The sequence below is a fragment of the Dreissena polymorpha genome, chromosome 2 (assembly GCF_020536995.1).
Source record: "Dreissena polymorpha isolate Duluth1 chromosome 2, UMN_Dpol_1.0, whole genome shotgun sequence".
Classification (NCBI taxonomy): domain Eukaryota; kingdom Metazoa; phylum Mollusca; class Bivalvia; order Myida; family Dreissenidae; genus Dreissena; species Dreissena polymorpha.
Window position 1 is genome coordinate 9,917,886 of NC_068356.1, and position 21,847 is coordinate 9,939,732.

Genomic DNA, 21,847 nt, shown 5'->3' on the forward strand with positions numbered 1-21,847 from the left:
GAAACGATAAATATAATTTTATAACTGTCCTTGTATGACCAAAAATGGGAGAGGGGGGGGGGTTATTTTCTTCACACATCCATTATACTTTGGTTGGCGTGCTTATTAGACTGCGAGATTTACTAATGATATTATATGCATCTTTGATCCAGAACCGACTTGTGCGAAAATTAGTTTCGTTTGTTTCATTATTTTGAAGGAGTAATGATAAAACGTTTGGCGTTTTACGTTGTTATTTATATTGCGATCGTTCATACGCAATCTGATTGAAGAATGAAGTGCCATAATTTTTTGTCCCACAGCACTAATTACAGTAAAAGTCATACTCGACCATAAGCCTTTACTGGTCATTGTTTGTCACTTACCCGGAAGAAGTTACTGTACAACATTAACAAAAAGTAATCAATAAAGACAGCGTATCAGCTGTGTTATCAAATATATCTGGAGTATTATACATGATCTGAAATATAACCTCCCTTACAAATATCTTCACGATTTGATAATTCATATCTATTTTCGATAAATACTTTTAATCAAATAATACCTTGAGGGTAATTCGCAATTATTAGAAATGCGTTTGACATAGTAGTTTTGCACGCAAGAATAACTGTAGTGTTGTTTAAAAAAAGCAAGAATAGCTCAAACCAAAATTTGACTTTTTAAAAAAGTTTCATCTGTAGCTCTTTAGCATTGAGCAAGAACTTATGAATTCCATGTCACGTCAATAAAAAAACAGCTATTCAGAATTGGATTACCTTTGGCAAAAGTTATCTTTTTTCCTTGAGCACTTTTACCAAAAGCGCATGGCACCTTTGTAATTCCTTACTTTTGCACTCGAGGCTTTCCATTTTCATAATATTAATCATTTCCGATTTATTATTCTGAACCATTGTATCAGAATTCGTTTCAGAATCAATCGTATATATCTTGGAATTGTACATTTTTAAATCCTGCAAACGTTCAATAAACAGAGAAATGTGTACATGTATATTATTTTCAAAAGTAATCAATAAATGTGTGAATTTATACCACAAACTCACATGGATGTTGTATATACACATACCATATACGCACAACATACACACTAACCATTTACAAAAATCATAAACATTTTATATACAAAACCAGGGGCGTAGCTAGCATTTTTTTGAGCTGCAGGTCCGGGTATGATACATACAAATGGGGATCCGGGGGTCCTCCCCCTGAAATTTTTAAATCCTATTACGCCTGTTGTGAGATTTAAAGCATTTCACGACAAATAATAAGACAAGAATAAATATGACTTTGGCCTGTTTGTCTTTTATATTTTACTGCTTTATCTCAATGTCAACATTTTGATGCGTTTTTAGAAGATAAAGCATTTTTATTTTTTTCATGTTTAAAAAAAAATTGTAGGCCCGGGCCCGCTATGCCTAATAGCAGCTATGCCACTGAAAACATTAAAAAAGTGTAACATCCGGTTTATAATAAATTGAGAGATAAATATTAGTTATTATAAGTGTAAGATTGTAAACATCTTGAAGAGAAGATACATATTTTGTTGAACATTGCAGTTCAAAGCTATCCACAATTCCCTTTAAATGCCCCTTTACCATCCCCTCGATTTCTAATGATAACTTCTGTACGAGACGCCTTCAGCTGTGTAAAGATCATTGATGGACAGTTCTCATATCTACACATGCTGACACCGGAGCGGTAGTTGGAACTGTTTAAATGATACCTTGCCAAAGATGTGCCTTCTCTCGAATGAACAACGATTTTATACTCACGCTACGAAATAGGATAATTATTTGACATTCGGAAACGGTTTAACCAATTATTTGGTGTATACGTAGGCATACTAAATCTTAATAATTTTTTTATGTTCGCATAGCGTTTGAAAAGAATAAGAAATGGCGAATGCATTCGGATTCTACCTGATATTTGTGTGTGGCTTGACCGATCTAATAACTATCAACAAATTGAAAGCAGAAAACATCGGTAAGTAAATTAATTTAGTTTCCATAAGCATAATCCATAATATTTATAATAACTCCTACGACAAGTTGTAAGCTGTGTATACTGCAAGGATGGTTATAATATATTGCGTTTCAAAGACTCAATATTAGATGTACATTGTGAGATAATAACGATTTTTTTTTTCGATCACGTTTTTGCAAAAAATGAAACATGCATACCTGAATATATGGAACAATTGTATGTATAAATTTATAAAGTTACATTAATATGTTTGTATCATAGTATGTTAATGATTTTGAAAATGAAAGAACACTTAAGCAGAAAAGTAACTATTGGTTTATTGTGTAGCGTGCACATATTTTGACCGGTGCTAAGTGTATTTAAAGCCACACAACTTATTTGGCATAGTAAATTAAAAGTATAAATAAGAAACACATATGTTTTCTATGCCAATTAGCATATATCTAATGGTTTCAAGGTAGAAATCCGTCTTTTTGCCCTTTAAAACTTAAAAATAATCGCGTTTGTCGAAATAGACGTATACGTCTAGAAATCCTACTTTCGGATTTAAAAGCAGTACCGTTTGAAAAATAATAAATTACTTGCTAACAAGCTTAAAAATTTAATTTTATCTATGCCAATTAGAATATATCTGATGGTTACAAGGTAGAAATCCGTCTTTTTTTTCGTTTTAAAACTGAAAAATAATCGCGTTTGTCGAAATGAACGTATACGTATATAAATCATACTTTCGATTTTAAAAGCGGTACCGTTTGAAACATAATAAATTACTTGCTAACCAGGCTATAGATTTAATGACAATTTACACACTTTAAAATTGCATCTATATGTATTGATTAACATGTATTTAATTTCAAGGTCAGAGGCAAAGTGTTTGGCTTTAAACGTTATGTGTGTCAACAATTATTGATATGTTTTTGAAATTCGGTGTTGTATTGTTCTCAGCCTATACTAGTATCTTTTGGATAGACCGGCTTAAAACATAGTGTTTTGTACTCTGCTTTGTGTTTAAAAAGTTTTTTACTCGATTTTGTAGTGAACGACCATTTTACTAGAGGATTCTCTGTTTTTGATGCAACCGAGGCTTTTTTATCTTATACTTTGCACAGAAGCCATATTCATTATTTTTCAAGGATGAGATAATAGCATCAAATATTGTTTTAGCTATATGTTACTGACTTCGATGTTGAAACTAAGAAGAGTTTGTGCATGAAATTGAATTTGACTTTTGATGTGCTTCAATTTAAAATAAAAATTCGAGATAAGCGACGACAATCAATTTAGGGGCCACACAATACTGGTTTTCGTCAACGCACATCCGCTATTTAAGTATTTTTGTGTCCTTCATTGTGTTCACCGTTTCAAACGATATCGCAGCAACTGAAAAAAGAAGAACGCAAAGTGCACTTTTTTGTTTATCAGGATTAATATCGCTGTTTATTGCATGCTGACCGTCATGATGTTTAAGAACGGCATCGTTGTAAGGAAAATGCAACTGCTTTTTAATGTAGATTAATGTCTAAGTTATCATATTTCCTTATTTACGCGGATTACGCACGGCATTTCTCTCAGGGAAATGCAAGTATGCATTTATCTTGACGAATATTTTCTGTATCAAAACACTTGACGACATCAATGAGTCTTAAGAACGGCATGCAGACAAGGCGAATTATTGATATGCACCCGGCGTTTTTGTGCAATTTTTAAAATTAATTTGAAGTCTCTATTCTGCAGATGCCCTCTTTGGTAAAAATATTTCTTATCTCAACAAGCAGAATGGCTTACACAAACCTCTCGAGCTTGTACACAAACCTCTCGAGCTTGTAGTCCTTAGTTTTAAATTTTGGGACAATTAGTCTTACCGCAGAAATTATTACGCGAACATATGAAACATCGCGCGTAAATGTCAGATTTTTTATTAAGTATGTTGCAAAATATTGTTTACTAATTTTTAAAAAGAATAAGTCATTGTCAATTAATAAAAACTGTCACATAAAACAATCCATGTTAAAAACTAAGAGAAAGATTGCGGCGTGATAAATTATCTTTAGCCCGCATGCATAAGCAAATGCGTTAGTTTAATAATGTATGTTACATTCTGTTTGATTGATGTTGTTAATCTCAAGAACAAAATCATTGTAGTGCAGCGGGCGATCGTTATGTTTTTGAAGCATGCATCAAGAAACAACACACCAAGTCAATAGCTAAGACATCAAACAAATGGCTCGTACCATCCGGATAAAAAAATGTTGAACAAATCAATTAATTGTTTTTATATAATACATCATTCATGATAAAATGATCTTATCTTGTTTGTTTTATTACATTTCTGATTGTTGAAACATTAGCAATTAATGTGAAAATTTGACGGGCAAATATCATCCACCACACGATTGGTTTAAGTTATCTGTTTGAATCACCAACGGAATGTGAAAGATACTTGACCACGGCGTTACAGTGTCAACGAAATCATCACAATATAGTCACTGATATTTAAAGCAAGTTTATACAACAATACAAATACGTCACGTCATTTAATGGAAGCAACGGTTTATTTCAACGTCATTTACGGGAAACCACTGTTAATTACAAATTTCCAGAAAAAAAGGTGAAAACATAAACAAGCAGAATATATTGACTGCAGTTTGTCAAGAATAATAATTATTTGAATCAAATAAATGGATAGTTAGAAGTTCACAAATAAGCCATTGTAATTTATTATAACACGGTTTATCGATCTCTGTATTTACATAGATAAAAGTATAACTTAACCCGTTGCATCGGTTTTATACTGTAGATTTAGTGTATTGAAACCATTATTCTTAAATATGGAATGGATACGAATTTGTCCCTATTAATTATCGTTCTTGAGATTTGTGTTATGCAGTTAAGAACGGGGTTCTTCATTTCTAGATTATGGTCTTTATATCATGAGGAATATAGGGATAATACACGTTTTCGAGGGCATGATCATCTGCGGGCGCTGGAAAAATCCGTTCCAGGAACGGATTTTTCGAGCGCCCGCAGATGATCATGTCCGAGAAAATGTGTATTTTTGCTATTATTGCATAAACAATTCACACATACCAAAATAATTTTAAATAACATTGAAAACAATATGTTTTGTTCATTCGACATCGACAAAATAATTCGATTATTTCAATACAGTTCAAGGTTGTGTTTTACATATGCCTCACTCGGTCATCATCGGAAATGACGAGGCTTTACCTTCCGATAGGCAGTTTTCGATTTAAAATGCGTTTAAACAGTGGATTAATGCAAAGTTTAAATGCAGCCGCGCAAAATAAGAAATGAGGAATTATTTTGGAATTTACAGCAGGATCGTTGAAGGTACATAAACACTTAAATTTACTGCATAGTCTTTTGAAAGTGTTGAGTAAATAACCTTAACTTCATTGACGTTGCCAATAAAATAAAGCTGTTGTCAAGGGAGTGCAGATGGTTTAACTTGAAAAATGTTTTGAAATAGTCATTATTCCTGCATGTATGAAGAAACTGGTGCTTATTCAGTTCCCCATTTATGCTTGGAAAATCGTTAAAGGCTGGAGAAGGGAAGTAACTGCGCGTAGACCAGCTTATGGATATGAAAAACACATAACAGGGCACGTGAATCGCATTGTAATAAACGATTTCTCCCGTTCAAGCCCTCCTTTTGCCAAGTTTCTTCACCCCGCCAGAGGGCATTATAGATAGAGTTTATGCAATAATACGAGTTAAATAATATAGAGTAACAAAGCAAGAAGAAATTTAAAACAAACGTTCTATCTTACATTTTTGGGAGTTATTTTATTATATGCTCTAATTCCACGGATGAGCTGTCATTTTCAAAGAAGCCAGGTGGAATACACATTAATAACAGCTATTGTAATTGTTGAAGGCACTTTCAAGAAGATATTAGTAACACACCTGTACTGTTTTGGAGTGCGGGTATACAACCTGTTTGGGTATTGTGTTATGCATATGTGACGTTGTTATATAGTACAGATATAAAGAGTCCACAACTATTGAAGTGATCGGCGTATATCGCCATATCGCCATGTGCAAGCCTATTGAATTTAAATATATGATATTTGTGTTTTTGATCAATTCACGAGTACAAATGATTTAGTTATCATGTGAATTCTTACATTTTCTTTTCGCCAGCGAAATTGAGTTGAAGCATAGCCACACAGTCTAAAACCCATACACGCTGATTTTTGCTTTGTAGTGTCTCCGTAATTGATACTTTCTGTTGAATTATTACTATAGCATTGTGAACATCAAAGATCTTACAGTTGAATTAATGCAATATATGGCACTGTGTAATAAAGTTACATTTATACTGCACATAATATTAAGCATGAAACTTATATGCAATAAAACAACCCATGGCATTTGTTCATAAATGAGAACTTCAATACAGGTACCCAAAAACAAACCAAACAACAAATAATACCCTATATGCACAAACTAGTCATCAAGAATAATACATATGAATACATACACGACAAACTATATTTGACGTCCTTAATTCAGGAAGAGAAATGATGTACATATTTATTATCAGATATTTCCTAATTATGAAATATGTTACTCCCCAATACTATTAAAAACACGATAACATCTGCAAACATTAAATGCTCCGACTATCGCGACTCGTGACTCGTACTTCAAATATCTTATCAAAACACTGATAGAAATACTTGTGTTCAAAATGTACACTTGTAAGGATAACATGACAGGAAGATATCGTTCCTGAAAAATGAGGAATGGCCGTTGATGCTGACACATCTTCAAACCTCGAAAATGAAAAGAATGTTTAAAAAATGCTTTGTTCTTAAATGTTTGAACCAATTTTGATAGAATGGCTATTGTACATTTATTTCTGCACATGATACCAAATTGTTTAATGATCTGATGATCATTTTATGACAATTAAATCATTAATTAAAGTGTTATAATAGCACGCTCAGTATTTCATTTTGTGAAATCTTTAAAGGGCAATACCGACGTTTTATACGGTATTTGTTCAAATGTCTGGAGCAACTTTAGTTAATATTGCTTAAATCACTACGCTGCATGGATTTGTAATAACCATAAGTTTGCGATTTTTATATATAACTTGCTCCTTAATTCGCAGTTTTGCAACAAATTGTTCAATCTGCCAAATTTAAAACAATAATATATACCGCAAAACATGTTTATGAAAAAATGTTATTTTCACTTAGTTTAAAATATAAACAAAAGTGAGTAAATATGTATCCACTTGATGGCCAACCGTCACTATTTTTTAGAAAAAAAAACAACGCTTTATTTAGGTCTGAAAGATTATCATGTAACTCTTCTATCCCATGTTCGAGATACAATGGTAATACTGTGTGAATACACTATATTGCCTAAAAAAATTGTTAAATCTCTTATATGTGTTCGTGTAGAGTTATTTTAATAGGCAAATAGTTTTTTACGTGAATTCCAATCTATGGTATGCATATTGAAATTGTCAAATGTTCCACACAAGGGACGCATTGTCATCTGTACAGGTTCAAGATGAAACAAATTATGATTTAATATTCTATCAGATACGATAATGCATATGTATTGTTAAACATATCTTTGAAACGTGCATGGTAAATATATCGGTTTGAGATAAATACAAATACTATTAAACGTAAATTTTACACACCGTACTTAGGATATTCATGTTTTGTTTTTAACATTAAATGTACAAATATGTCCCTTTAACCTCTGTTCTCCACTGATAACGACTCGATCACGGGACGCCGTTAATCTGTGATAAAATCGTCGATAGACAATTGTCTTGTTATAAACATAAATAAGATTGACTGTTGACAAACGATTACTGTTGCGACAATTATTCGGTGTAAACTTCAGCATAATACATATTAAATATAGTTTTTATGAGTTCATTTTGTTGCAACAGTTCGGGGAACATTTGTAAGCGGATTTTGAACAAAACAATCTAAACTGATATTTTTAACTGTTACACCACGAAAACTGAGCACGCTCACTGATATATGCAGTAATCTACATATATAAAAGTGACTCAACTTTGGAACATCAGCATCAGAAAAGTTGTACATTTTGTTGACATGATATTCTTTTAAGTTTGAAATATAGTTCAACTACACATAATTATTGACGTTGCAATATAGTAAAAGAAGAAAACATGGCGAAAACATTTGGATTGTTTCTGATGTGTGTATGTGTGTTGACTGTTCTAATAACTATCAACAAAGCTACCGCTCAACAGTTTGGTGAGTATTTAAAGTATCAATATATTTATGCCATGAGGTCGATGAAAACTAACATTTTGTTGTAATTGGAGTTAATCTATGAAATACATTTAAGCTACGGAATTTCTCTTAACTGGTCTGAACACCTTATTCTTAGCATTGATCGTTCCAATGCGATGATCATAGCGTAAATATTTGTTTACGCTATGATACGTTGAAAGTTGTGTTTTATATAATTTATTTTCCCTCACGGTATTGAAAATTGGTCAATCCCCTTAAGCTGACAAGCAGCGGATGGTAATAAAAAGTACTGTCCTGATAATGTAGTATTTTTAAATAGTTCTGTATTTGAAAACAGCAACTATTTTATCAAAAAAAATGTATTGATGAATACTGAAATCTAACATTTTCGCACTTTCAATATAATAAATAAGAATTGTAACATCAAATCCAAGTGAATGTGTATCCAGTTGATCGACAAGAAGTGTATTTTCATATTCTAGCAACTTAGAGTTTAATCTAATAGAAGTTACTACATGAACGTCTAATACTTTTTATCCACAATAGTCGTATTCTAATGAACTAGCTTAATGAAACCGCATTTTTTCCGCTCACTGGCATGGTACAAGATTTTTATTGGTGACCGAAACTTTTTTTTTCGAGTTGCTGTGTCGGGGGCATTGGGCAGTTGCGTGTTTTATTGCTGATGCAAAAAGAATCGCACATTTATTTATAGTTTAATAAAACACTCACATAACGAAATTAACAACACACTGCGTGAATTGTATACAATATTTTTTTTTGCTTTTAATTAGTCTGTAAGTATTTTGTATTCTTGGTTATATTATACCTTGTTCATGAGATACTACGAACCTATTTTAATTGCATGCATGACCTTTCTAAATGAACACGTCTTATTTGGGAGAATGAACTATGAATGGATTATTTATTTGAACAGTTAAAATTAGTTCTTCCAAAACGGCTGGCTATTTCATTTGGTAGAGAGCTGGATTAAAGAATATCCTGGGATCGCGTGTTCAATAACCTGCCCGGCAACATGACATATGTGTGGATATGTCATGAAATACGATTTTTTTGCACTAATTATTGCTTAACAATCTATACCAGCCAAAAAGTGAGCTGGAAACTGACAGCTAAATTATATGACTGCTTTACTGTTGAAAACGGCAAAAACAATCACCTACACAAACGAAGTACATTAAATGTGATTCGATAATGTATAAATATAATATTACGCCCTATAAATATTTTAACTGGTATAAACTAGTTTATTGAAGGCGATACTATTTTATATGACTATCATCTAAAGCCTTATACAAACTTCGATATAATTGGTTGTAAGAAGTTTATTAAATATTATAACATTATCTATGGCAGTGAAGGTCTGACCGACAAATATAATCAATCTCACAGTTGATGTTAGCCATCTGTCAAAATTATCAATGGAATGCGATAAACATTTGACCACCTTGTAATAAAGTCATGGGTCATGAAGCGTCATCATAATATGCCATCTGATATTTGTTATCCACAAACGGAGGATCATTATTCCTAGTTATCGGTATTGGTTATTGTGTTGTGCAGGTCTGCTAATATTAGATTCTACTTCATACTGTTTTGTTTTAGTTATGATTGCAAGTAAATACACTCTCGCAACCAATAACAAAAAAAAATTCATTAGAAAACATATGCTCGGTTAATTAATTAGTTGTAAATTAGTTGCATGCTTGAGATTTTACCTGCAATACAGACATTAAGAGTAAACTTTAATTAAAAGCAAATACAAGGAATGTAAGAGGAGTTATGATGAGGTTTAAAGCTACAGAATGATCAATTATAATATAATAATAATATGATATATGTTTAAGCATGTTTGTGCACTAATGTTGCTAATAAACGCTTATTTCATTCTTCGCATGAAAACATTACAGGCTTGGGCAAAGGTACGGCATACATTCATGTTTATGTCTAGATATCCGTAAATGGAACTGGTTCCTTAACATGAAATTCGTCATGACCATATCTTGATACACAATTATACCTTAACGTAATGAACATGATAACATGATAAGTGCATTTTATCAGCCGTACCTAAGTTTGCTTTCCAAATTCATCACTGAAGTGGCTTGAAACTTACATGCAATGGTCTAAACCTTTGCAACTATTCATAAATAATACTGTTAATGAAAATGACTTTAAAACATAAAGACAAACTTTATACTTGAACAAATCAAGCGCATTTATGCATTTGAATTAAAAAAAATAAATAATAATAATGTTTAGTTAAACACTATTTAGAATACGGGGACAGCAATCACAAAAAGACGTTATTAAGTCAAATTGCTTTGAAGAACTACAACTTTTAGAAAAATCCACGCTACATTGTTGCCGCAAAGCTGGAGCCATTTCAATTTTACATAAAATACTCATTTTTTTACCAGCTTAAACCAGGAAGAAACATATGTTCATTCATAGTTATCAATTATATATCATGATACGTATTACGGTAATAAGATCATACTATCAGCATTCACAACATGTTTCGACTATCTCGATTCGTGCAACCATTTTGTATTTATCTTATCAAAACGCCGATACACTTAACAGTGGACTTAATGCGCCGTATTAATAACAACATAAAAGGACGACTCTGCTTGTGATGATTCTAAGACATTTTAAACCTCGACACATGCAAACGTTGCTACTGAAAATGATATATATTTTCAGCCATGATTACTTCGTGACTTAAACTGTTTATTGTAATAGCTATTGTTGTTTAAGCTTCGAAAAAATTAGATTCTACGATGCATAATTTTATTGCATTGGGTGTTTAAAACACTACAAAAGCGTTTATTCTACGAATTACTATACAGATAAGCATTAGTGACTTGATATAACTTTAAAGTCATCTTAGATCGAAAATACTCCAATACAACCTAAATAGCATCTGTGTTTTTATGTTGTTTTTTTAATAGTTATTTAAATGAACACGGTTTCGTTTGTATACAGTATATTTTGTAATTTTTATGTTCGAACATACTTGGTTTACGAAACCGAATAAATAGTGTACATGCATATTATTAATGCTTTTATAAGCATCATTATTCATTCGATTTTAATGCAAGTGTTCAGTTTTCACCATGTTCATTTTTTGCTGAGTTGTTTTTGAGCGATTGTGCACGGGCATGTGTTCAAAAGTGGCATAATTTGTATGCAATTTCGATCTGATGATATTTGCTTCACAACAAAGCATGTACTTTTGAATGCAGATCCCTGACGACGTTATCAATTAGTGCTCATTAAAGTGAGATTATGCGATTTTGTAAAATATTAATGAATTTATATAAAATGTGAAAAAAACTTATTATATATATATATATCAATATAAATTAAAATAAAAGTTCAGAAGAACATGTGTCGAAAATACGAAATAAGCCAGATATGCAATTCTGAAATCGAAAACGGCTGTACAGTCGAATTCGCCAGCATGTATATGATGCATGTACGATGTGAATCTAAACTTAGTTTAACAGTTCATTGTAAATTCATGCAACGATAAATATTCATACGACACACGAACACTAACTCTGGTCCTAATAAAAAGACGAATGCTTCGGTTATTGTAGGAAACATGTTCGTCACAATCGGCTCGGGTCGATAATTTGTCTTTGCTGCATTTTATGAAATTCGAATTTAATGTATAATTTTTCTTGCCTATTTTTTGTGTTATTGTAACATAATTTATCAATATATTACAATTTAACACATATAAGAAATCGTATAATCTCGCTTTAAAGTGATATTATGGGCATCTAACAGTTTATAGGTGTCTATTGCAACCGTTGTTTATTTTTGGTGTTTTCACTACATATACAATTATATTTGTTAATGCAGCATCAACATACTAATAAAATATCCCGGAAAGAGAAAAAATAATGCATTTGAATATCAACCGTACTTTCGTTTGACAACTGATCATGCATGTACAATGTGAACCTAAATTTAGTTTAGTGCAGATTCATTCATACGACACAAAGACAAAATTTTGTTTTACGTATCTTTTCGGCTTAGAGGACTGGGTGAGTCACCTAAGATATCGTATACAAAATATATTTTTAATAAACAACTGGTGGCAAGATGAGTTGCAGATAATTGGTCAGTAACCACATTTAAACTAACTATTTTGACCTATAAATTCTTTTCAGCTCAATTCAACAGTGAAAAATGCCCATTATATCCCTTTAAATCAAAATATGTTTAACCAAAACAATCTCTGGAAATATTTAATAGTTCCCATGTCATTCAATCTTGATGCTATCGTCGTGCAATTAATAATGCTATAAAATGGTTGAACAAAAGTGGAACAAATCAATATGGGTCTGAAAGATTGATACATGTGCACGATATTGCAAGTCCACAATAAATATATTTTAAGGATATTTAATTGGTTCCTTTATTCAACAAAACTGGACGAATTATTTATTTCAGTGGTAAGTATCGTCGTGGGTACATGATTGGTTATTTTCGTTACATCATACAGAAGAATATAGGTTACCAAAAAATTAAGTTATCAGATAAGATAACGTCTCTGAACGTTATTTAATTAGTTCTGGCATATTGACAAATGCATTTACCTGCAAAATAGTAAAAGAATCCAACCTAACGCGTCAATTACGCTTTTTTATATAAATAAACTTGAAGCCATGATTAAGTTTTGGACCGTGTATCGTCTTCGGCTCATCAACATTCTTCCCCGTCATGTTAATGATAAGCAAGTTGTTTGATCAGAAAAAAATAACTTTCATTACGGCTAAAAAATAAAGGATCTGCGCCACGACTGTGGTAGTTTGTTTAGTTTTATCTCACCTCAAACAGAGCTGTATTAGAAGTTATTTAAACCCCCACGCTGCAGGTATGTAATGGACATAAATTTGTAATTAATTTTACAGATTTAAAATGATCCTTACAATTTTAGGTAGACACTGTGCAATGATTTGTTATATAAGGATGTCCAATGCTTTGTATTCAAAATGCAAAATGAACACGCAAGTCACCAAAGAATTTGATTTTAACGCATGCTGTGTTATTTCATGTTAAGAAATTTTTACACGATGCAACACAAGTTTGTAATATTGTATTGAACTACTTTTTATTAAATTAAATCCCAAATGAATGGGTTTGTTGACTTGTGCACATAATTAAATGCAATTTATCATGGTTTCGATTGCAAAGTTAACGTAAAAAAACAAACTATAGATGTTTGACCAAAGTCGTTTAATGTTTTACAATGGCCATTTATTCGTTTGATGCAGTGTCTTTTTATTGAAACTTTTTTATATTTTGCATTCTCGATATTGTTTGAGTTCTTTGTATTTGGATATTTTTGTAATTTGCAAAAAAGATCGAAAGCCTTCTCCAAAGACTTATGCAAACACTGTGGATTAAGCATTACTTTTGATCTTTGGAAAGCGTAAATATATGTTCTTACATCAATTTATGCTACGAAAAACTACAAAAAAGCTTGGTGTGCTCCTTAAAATGACAACAAAATGTAATGAGATCGGTCAAAGTGGTATGTATGTTCATAAATTATTAATGATATAAAATGGCACGTTGGATGTGGTCATTATAAATCAATATCAATATAAGGACGTTTTCACTTTGTAAACATGTTTAAAGTGCATCAAATAAGGGCAGATATAATATTAGTTCAAATTGGCATGATATATGTTCTTGCTGAAATTAATATAGAATGGATCTACCTTATAGAATGATAAATGCAAATCATATCATATACTAACAGATTGATTTGGTGTAAGGTCAATGATACATAATATATAGTCTTAACCTATATTTAGGATGATTTTACTTGATATATTGATTAACATCATATAAAACTGTATGTTACATCGGCATGCTGTAATGTCTTGTTGAATCTCTATAAGAAAGTTCTCATTTAAAATATCCTTAAATCACTTCGTAACATGACAAATCGACTTAATATGTTTACTTTAAATTGACATAGTGACCTTAAATACTGTGTGAAAATGTACTCAATAATCTAGAGTGTGTACGTATGTGACATTCAACATTTTCCATTTATCCAGAAGAATAAACTAATAAACTAAATGTCGCCTACATGTAGCACAAACAGCATGTTGTTCAATCCGTTTTTAATGGCTTTAAAAGGTTCCTTGTGTTGTTGAATTATTTGCAGATAACACGAACCCAATTGAATATGTTGCTGCACTGCACATGTTATTGTATTTTTTGAAAGGATTTTACTACATTTTTTGGACCAACGCATTGTGTTTTTGTCCTCTATGCTCGTTATGCAGCTGTTATTGTTTAGGCCCCTTACACTAAATCTTTGTTTTGGATGAACCTACCGAATTTCGATCGATTACATCTTTGTCAGAAAATATACAAAGACCCTCTTAATTGTTTAACTATGATCGATTTTTATACAAAATTTATTTTTTGAGGGGCATCATACACATGATTTCTTGACATTAACATCAGTATGCATTTTTCAATAACACGCTTCATCACCATCATAAACATCATCATCATCATCATCATCATCATCATCATCATCATCATCATCATCATCATCATCATCATCATCATCATCATCATCATCATCATCATCATCATCATCATCATCATCATCATCATCATCATCATCATCATCATCATCATCATCATCACCACCACCACCATCATCATCATCATCATCATCATCATCATCACCACCACATCCACCACCACCACCATCATCATCATCATCATCATCATCATCATCATCATCATCATCATCATCATCATCATCATCATCATCGTTGTTGCCGTCGTATTTGTTGCCGCCTCACTATAAGTCGTCGTTATCAAAATAACAATATAAAAAAATCCTCATCATCATCATTCTCAATAGCCACCTCCTCCTCATCATCATCATCATTATCACCATCATAATCTTCATTATCAATAAATATTATAAATGTTCATATCATTATAATATTTTTCATGTTTCCGACTTCTGCACAAATCATCCGAACACGTGTAAGCATGTTTCTACTGTATTAATTACATTGCCACCATGCTGGCTAAAGTGCATACACAATGGGACACTTTTATTATTAATTGTTTGTAATTTGAAAATAGAACATTCGACACGACGCGGCTGTATGAGGTGATTAACTTCAATATCTTATCTTGGGCGTTGACGTTGACCTATTTGATCAGAAGGACGATCTAATTCAAACGCAGTCTGATTTGAGAATTAAAGACGACGTTTTCATCTCCGAACTTCCGATAACAGTAAGAGTCTTAATCGGTATTATATAGTGTTCGACATTGTATGTCAATTACCCAGGAGAAATAGCTCTACTGACATTCAAAAGTCGTTAATAATGAAGATACAGTATTATTTCTGTAATCAAAGATATATGTAATTATTACGGATGATACACATAACCTTAATCAAGTCTCATCTTCATGGTTATCCTCAACCATTAAAAATACGTTTTTACATAGTCGGTGTAATTTTCCACGGAATGAGAACTACATTGTTGTTCAAAATCTCATGTCCGCACAAACCAGAATTTAACTTAATCAACTCTTTTATAAAGCATTCTTATTCAATCATTCCATGGAAAGATCATTCAAAAACATATTGAAATTTTTAATTGTTTTATCCTGTTTACGTTAAAAGACGTATGAGAATACATTTTATTTATGAAAATAAGCATTATCAACTGTATTTGTTTAAAAAAACTCAAGTGGATTGTTCACATAAAACTATCGTGTACGCATATCATATATGTAAATTAGATACAAATAATACACATTCACATATCGTATACACATTTGATTGACACTTTTAAACGCTGCAGCATACGGGGTAAATATAGGTTGGAGATTATTATATTTTAATTGTAACATTGCTATCACATAACCGAGAATATGAATTTCATGTAAGTTATTTATCTGTCAAGTGGTCCTTTAATTCTCCACTCCCCACAACCATTCTACGGATAACAACTCGATCAAGGGACTTCTTCTTAGTTTAAATCTTGATAGACATTTGTCATATCGGCAAACTTTGACAACGAAGCGGTTGTATGAAACTGTCGACATGAAGGATACATGGCAAAAGTTGTGCCTTATTTAAGGAGAAAAATATATGTGGGACCCGCGCCATAAAATAGGACTATTAGTTTACCGCCGGTAACTGTCTCGCAAATTAGTGTTTGTAAACCTAGACATACTAAGGAATTTGAGTTTGTATTGGTTTATATGTCCTCATTTTGTAAAATACATTTTGTTGGAGATTCTGATATGGAATTTAACAAAACAATCGACCCTATATCCGACGTAGCGTTAAAAGTCTCTAACATTAACGAACCTTTAAAAACAAAACATTGAAATTTTTGTAAATAATTATCAGACTTACATAAAACATCCGCGTCGAACAAGTTATACATTTTAAAGAAACGTCAATTAGTTAAGATTGAAATAGAACAATTTAATAGAGCAAAAAGTAGTATTGACAAAGCAGAATCAGTGAGAGACAAAATGGCGAAAGCATTCGGCCTGTTTCCAATATTTGTGTTTTTGTTGACTGATCCAATGAAAATCAACCAAGCGAACGCTGTAAATATCGGTAAGTAAATTATATTCGTATCTCAAACAAGAAACAACAAAATCTATAGCTGACTTCATGAGAAGTTATAGGTTGTGTACACTTTGAGGATGTTTATCCCATATTGCATTTAATATTTCAAAAGACTTGGTTGTACACATTCAGATTGTGAAATGATAACGTAAGTGTGTAATAACAAAATGGAACATACATTTCTGTGTTTTTGATATAGTGTAGGCAAAATTATTGTCACTAATAAATAAAAATACATGAGTGTGTTTGTTAACTAATATGTTGGTATTACATTATGCTAATGATTATACACAAAACATTAATCTCTTACTCAAACACTTTTCTATTTTGCATCGAACCGGTTATGATTGATTGGCAATGTACATACACACGCGTTAAATACTAAGTTTGAAAAGACCAGTTGTAATTTAAATATTAAATAATTTATCTTTCAAAATATATATATTAAATATTTGTTTTTCTATCGATACTTAATATTTATAATTATTATCATCCATGTCATCACACTTGTGTATTTTGCATGTGGCTAAAAAGCAATTGTGTGCTTTAAAGGCAATACTCTGTGTTGATGTATTTTGCACATATAAAAGTAGTTTACTCGCACCACTTGGAGTCCGAGCAAAATAAACAAAGACATAATTAATTAATTGAAATAAGGTATGTATAAATACATTTATATGCTATTTGTATATGACATGTGTATATCAACAATTCACGTGAGTTAACGGTATTATTTCCAACATGTTGCATTACTGATAAAAAAATATGTACACTCGTCTCTATATATATTGAACGTTTGCAGGATTCACAAATTTACAATTGCAAGATATATGAAAGTTTCTTAAATGAAGCGAATTCAATGCTAATTTTATGGGACACAAAATAAGGTTTTATTGAACGCAGATCCTCTATTCAAGCAAAGTTTTTGTCTTTCATATTGTTTGTCGTTTCAAACAATAACAAAATGTGTCCGCAATGTGCAATTTTTCGTTTAACAAGATTAATATCTCTATTATTACATGTTGACAATCAAGAGGATAAGGAACTACATCCAAGTAGGGAAAATAAAACTGTTTGTTAATGAGGATAAATATTTCATTTATAATTCTTTCTGATTTTAGCGAAATACGTATGACATATCTATCATGAAAATGCAACTGTTCACTTATCTGCACCAATATTTTCTATATCAAAACAATTGACGACATCGGTGAGAATCAGGAAAGGCATGCAGACGAGGAAAAATATTGATAAGCAACCGGCGTTGTTTTCGTAATTTGTATGCTTGATTGAAGGTCTTCAGATGGCCTCTGTTGTTAACACGGGTCTTATATCAACAATCACAATGACTTACACAAACCTCTCGAGCGTAGCCTCTGGGTTCTCATTATCGGACACTTGGCCTTACCGCAGAAATCATTACGCGCGACTATGAAGCAATTCGTGTGAATGTCAGCTTTTTTCTCAATAAACATTTTGCGAACGTGCAGATATTGTTTCAAAAGAATAAGTAAATTTAAATTAATAGTATCGCAAAGACAACATACCATGTTTAGATCTAAGACAAAGTTGCTTCGTGATAAATTATCAATATCATGACTTAATACGAAACTGTGAAGTAAACATGGTGAAGAAGTTTGGATTTGAATTGAATCCTGAATTGAATTGATGTTTTTAATCTCAAGAACAAAATCATAGTAGTGCAGCAGTAAATTTTAATGTTATAGAAATATTACTTTTTAGCAAGCATCATCCAATTCCATAGCAAACCACATAGGGCCGACAAAAATGGACGTTTCAGATTTAGATTTTTTTACCACATTAAATTAGATTACCATTCAGAGTATGGTAAAAAGAGTTGACAAATCAATTATGGTTTCAAATAGTTTACTTTCTCTGAACAACATTTCGTATCTATTTGGTTTTTACAAGTAAATGAACGGGTGTCAATAAATTGTCAATTGTAACGGCCAAATATTACCCGTAGCATGATTGGTCTCAGCTATCTCAGAGGGGGTAATCACGTGACAAACAAGCTGTCATGGCGACGTCCATGCCGAGGCAGGTATTTTTCGTCGTTTTATACCCTGTATTACTCGTATTATTCTTTTAAATCCGCTCAATTTCCAGCCATATTAGGAAGAAATTTACTGGCTTTTATTTCATAGTAATATTCGCTCAATATCTCGACTTTACTCGGTGCGAAATTTCCTAGCGGGATGACCTAATTAGGGCTCCACTTAGAAAATTTGCGGGGAGTAAAGTCGAGATATAAGGCGAATTTAAATACGAAATAAACGCTTATCACCATTTTACTGATATGGCTGGAAAGTGAGCGTCATTTAAAAAATAAACAGAGGTAATAAAGGGTGTAAAACGGCGAAAAATAACCGTCTCGGTATGGACGTCGCCATCTTGACTATCACGTGATTACCCCCCTGTTTCTATTTGAATCAACATCGGAATGTAATAAATACTGCAACACGGCGTTACAGTGTCATCATTCATCACAAATATTAAATGATTTTTTAATGATCTTACTTAATGAATCGCTACTTGATATGGAATGAAGAACAAGTTGCCCCAGTTATCGGCCTTGTTAATTGTGTTTTGCAGTTCAGAAGGTGGTCCTTCATGTATGGATTATGCTCATTTTACCATGGCTATAAATAATATAAGTTAATGATCAGATGTCAAAAAAGATTTTTACAATAAACGTGCAATCTTTTTTGTACATTTTGGAGTTATTTTAATATAGGTTTTAATTTCACTTATGAGCTTTTATGTTCAAAGAAGCATAAAGTTGTGTAGTGCGTGCTCTTAAGCGCCCTGCAAAAACATGCTTTGATTTCGATAATTGATTGGTTATTTATGTAACATATGTTCATATTATATCCTATTTTAATTTATTGGTTCCAATAAATGTAGATCGTTTTATTAATCTGGTTTAAGCATATCGTAATATTAATTCACGTCTAGTAACACAATCCCTGAATAAATGTTTGGTTGAGTTAACCTGCTAAGGGGTATTCAATCGACAAAAATGTGAAACATTTATTTTTTTTATCACGGTCACACCCAAAGTTGAGATTACGCTGTGAGTGGTTTACCGTGTCCGTCAGTCCGCAATCCAGTTATCACCGTTTTGAGTGTGGGTTATTGGTATTTCTTGTCAGAAAGTTGTAGCCCAACGGTTGACTCAAGATAAATTTCTGCTTTCTGATTTGATTTTTTACCGGTAAGGACAAACATATAACAATACTAGCTCTCTGTGTACTTTATATGCTTATGTTGCAATCTGTAGCATGCGCTTAACGATTAAAGTAACATCATATTATTTGCTTAATATCGATAAGGGTCTCATATGGGTGATATGCGACAACACATTTTAGTTCAAACATTTGATTTACTCTTTATGGATGCATGCGACTAATGCTTGATTTGTTTTGTGCTTTTCAGCAAATAGAGACTCCGAAATTCATGCCGTTGGAAGTTATTAAATACATCTAAATTGGGTACCATCTCTTACGAATGACAATCACACTATCAATTTAACTCTACTGAAACTTCACTGATACTTTTTAACAAATGTGTTCAATCGTGTTTATATTTGAAATATTGAGGTCCCGCTATTTTACGTTTGATACAAACCAATTAAAGAAAAAGACAAAAACAAAGGTTGATCGAAACGACTCATCACAATCTAGAGAATATAATCATACTAAATGTATGTGTAAATCTAACAAAATTACTAAAATATGTTGTGTGTATTAATTGCCTTGTACATGTTTTATAAACCTATTATAATCAATTTTTAGAAATCGTATGCTACTTAGAATTTCTTTCTGGTCAGCAAAAAACTACTATATACAGTTTGGATTTATAATATCAGAGTATTTTATTTGCTGATAAACTTAGACAAACGGGAACAATATTCCATTGTTGAGATAATTATGAAAGATATGTTCACGTACATATAAATATGGTGTAAATCCTTTGTTGATACAATCTTGATTCAATCCTTTGTTTCTATGCATTCGTTTTTTATAGCTTTCTGTAGTTTGAAATTGTGAACTGTATTTAAGATTGCGTTGCTTCGAGTTTATCTGCGCGTATTTTGTTCGTTGTCGTCATGTTACAATATTCAGTAGAAATATTCAATTAAAACACCGACACAGCACCGCGTTAATTTCATATCGTAATAGTTAAGCGAGGGCAACATACTTCAAGGGTCTGTTTAAAACGAGCTTTGAGGATTTAAGAACTATATTGGTCAAAGATGCCATATTTTGTTAAAAGGTTTTTTGTTTAAATGATACCAAATCAATCCCATACAATCTAAACGGTACTTTTCGGCACAATTTCATGATTTTTGTTTTTGCGACCTATGAAATATTTCTCATTTTAATTAGGTTAAATGAAAAAAATATATATTTCAAAACTGTTTGTGTCATTCTTTCATTTACATCGTCAATTATTTCTCAATTTATTCATTTAAATTTAACGAATGCACTCACGCGCCTACTTACGCACGCACGCACGTTCGCACACTCACGCAAAAGGCAGATACATGCAAAGATTTAAGATTGGGTTAAGCGCGGTTATTACAAACATGGTTATTAATCTAACATGCGTGGCATTCGTGGAGATAATCAGCACACAGTATGACCGACCTAGTTGTGCAAAACTTTTGCAGCGAAGATTTAACAAATACAAACATTGTTTCAAATCTTAAGTCATGAAAAATGCAACTTATAGCTTAAACTTAGAAACAAGTGAGCATTGGTTGTTAAGAACGAGCTTATTGCTTTTCTGACTGAAAATATTGGTCTTACCTCTTTTCTCATTTAAAGATAAAAACACTAAAACGTGTTGGTATTTGTCTTAATCGAACAAAACATTCTGCAGTGTTTAC

At 32.0% G+C, this 21,847-nt stretch overlaps 1 protein-coding gene across 4 annotated transcripts in view; it reads left to right on the forward strand.

The window, feature by feature from the left end:
* The first annotated feature begins 1,673 nt into the window (after positions 1–1,673).
* LOC127865825 (uncharacterized) overlaps positions 1,674–21,847 on the forward strand; it is a 182,952-nt gene continuing 162,778 nt past the window's right edge. The window contains exon 1 of one of the 4 annotated variants that reach the window (XM_052405850.1): positions 1,674–1,980. In XM_052405850.1, the coding sequence (XP_052261810.1) occupies positions 1,893–1,980 (88 nt within the window). In that variant the 5' untranslated portion in view covers positions 1,674–1,892. Of the gene's footprint in view, positions 1,981–7,792; positions 8,256–16,338; positions 16,921–21,847 lie in introns of those variants that run through there. The other 3 variants (XM_052405848.1, XM_052405851.1, XM_052405849.1) reach the window with 3 other exon arrangements.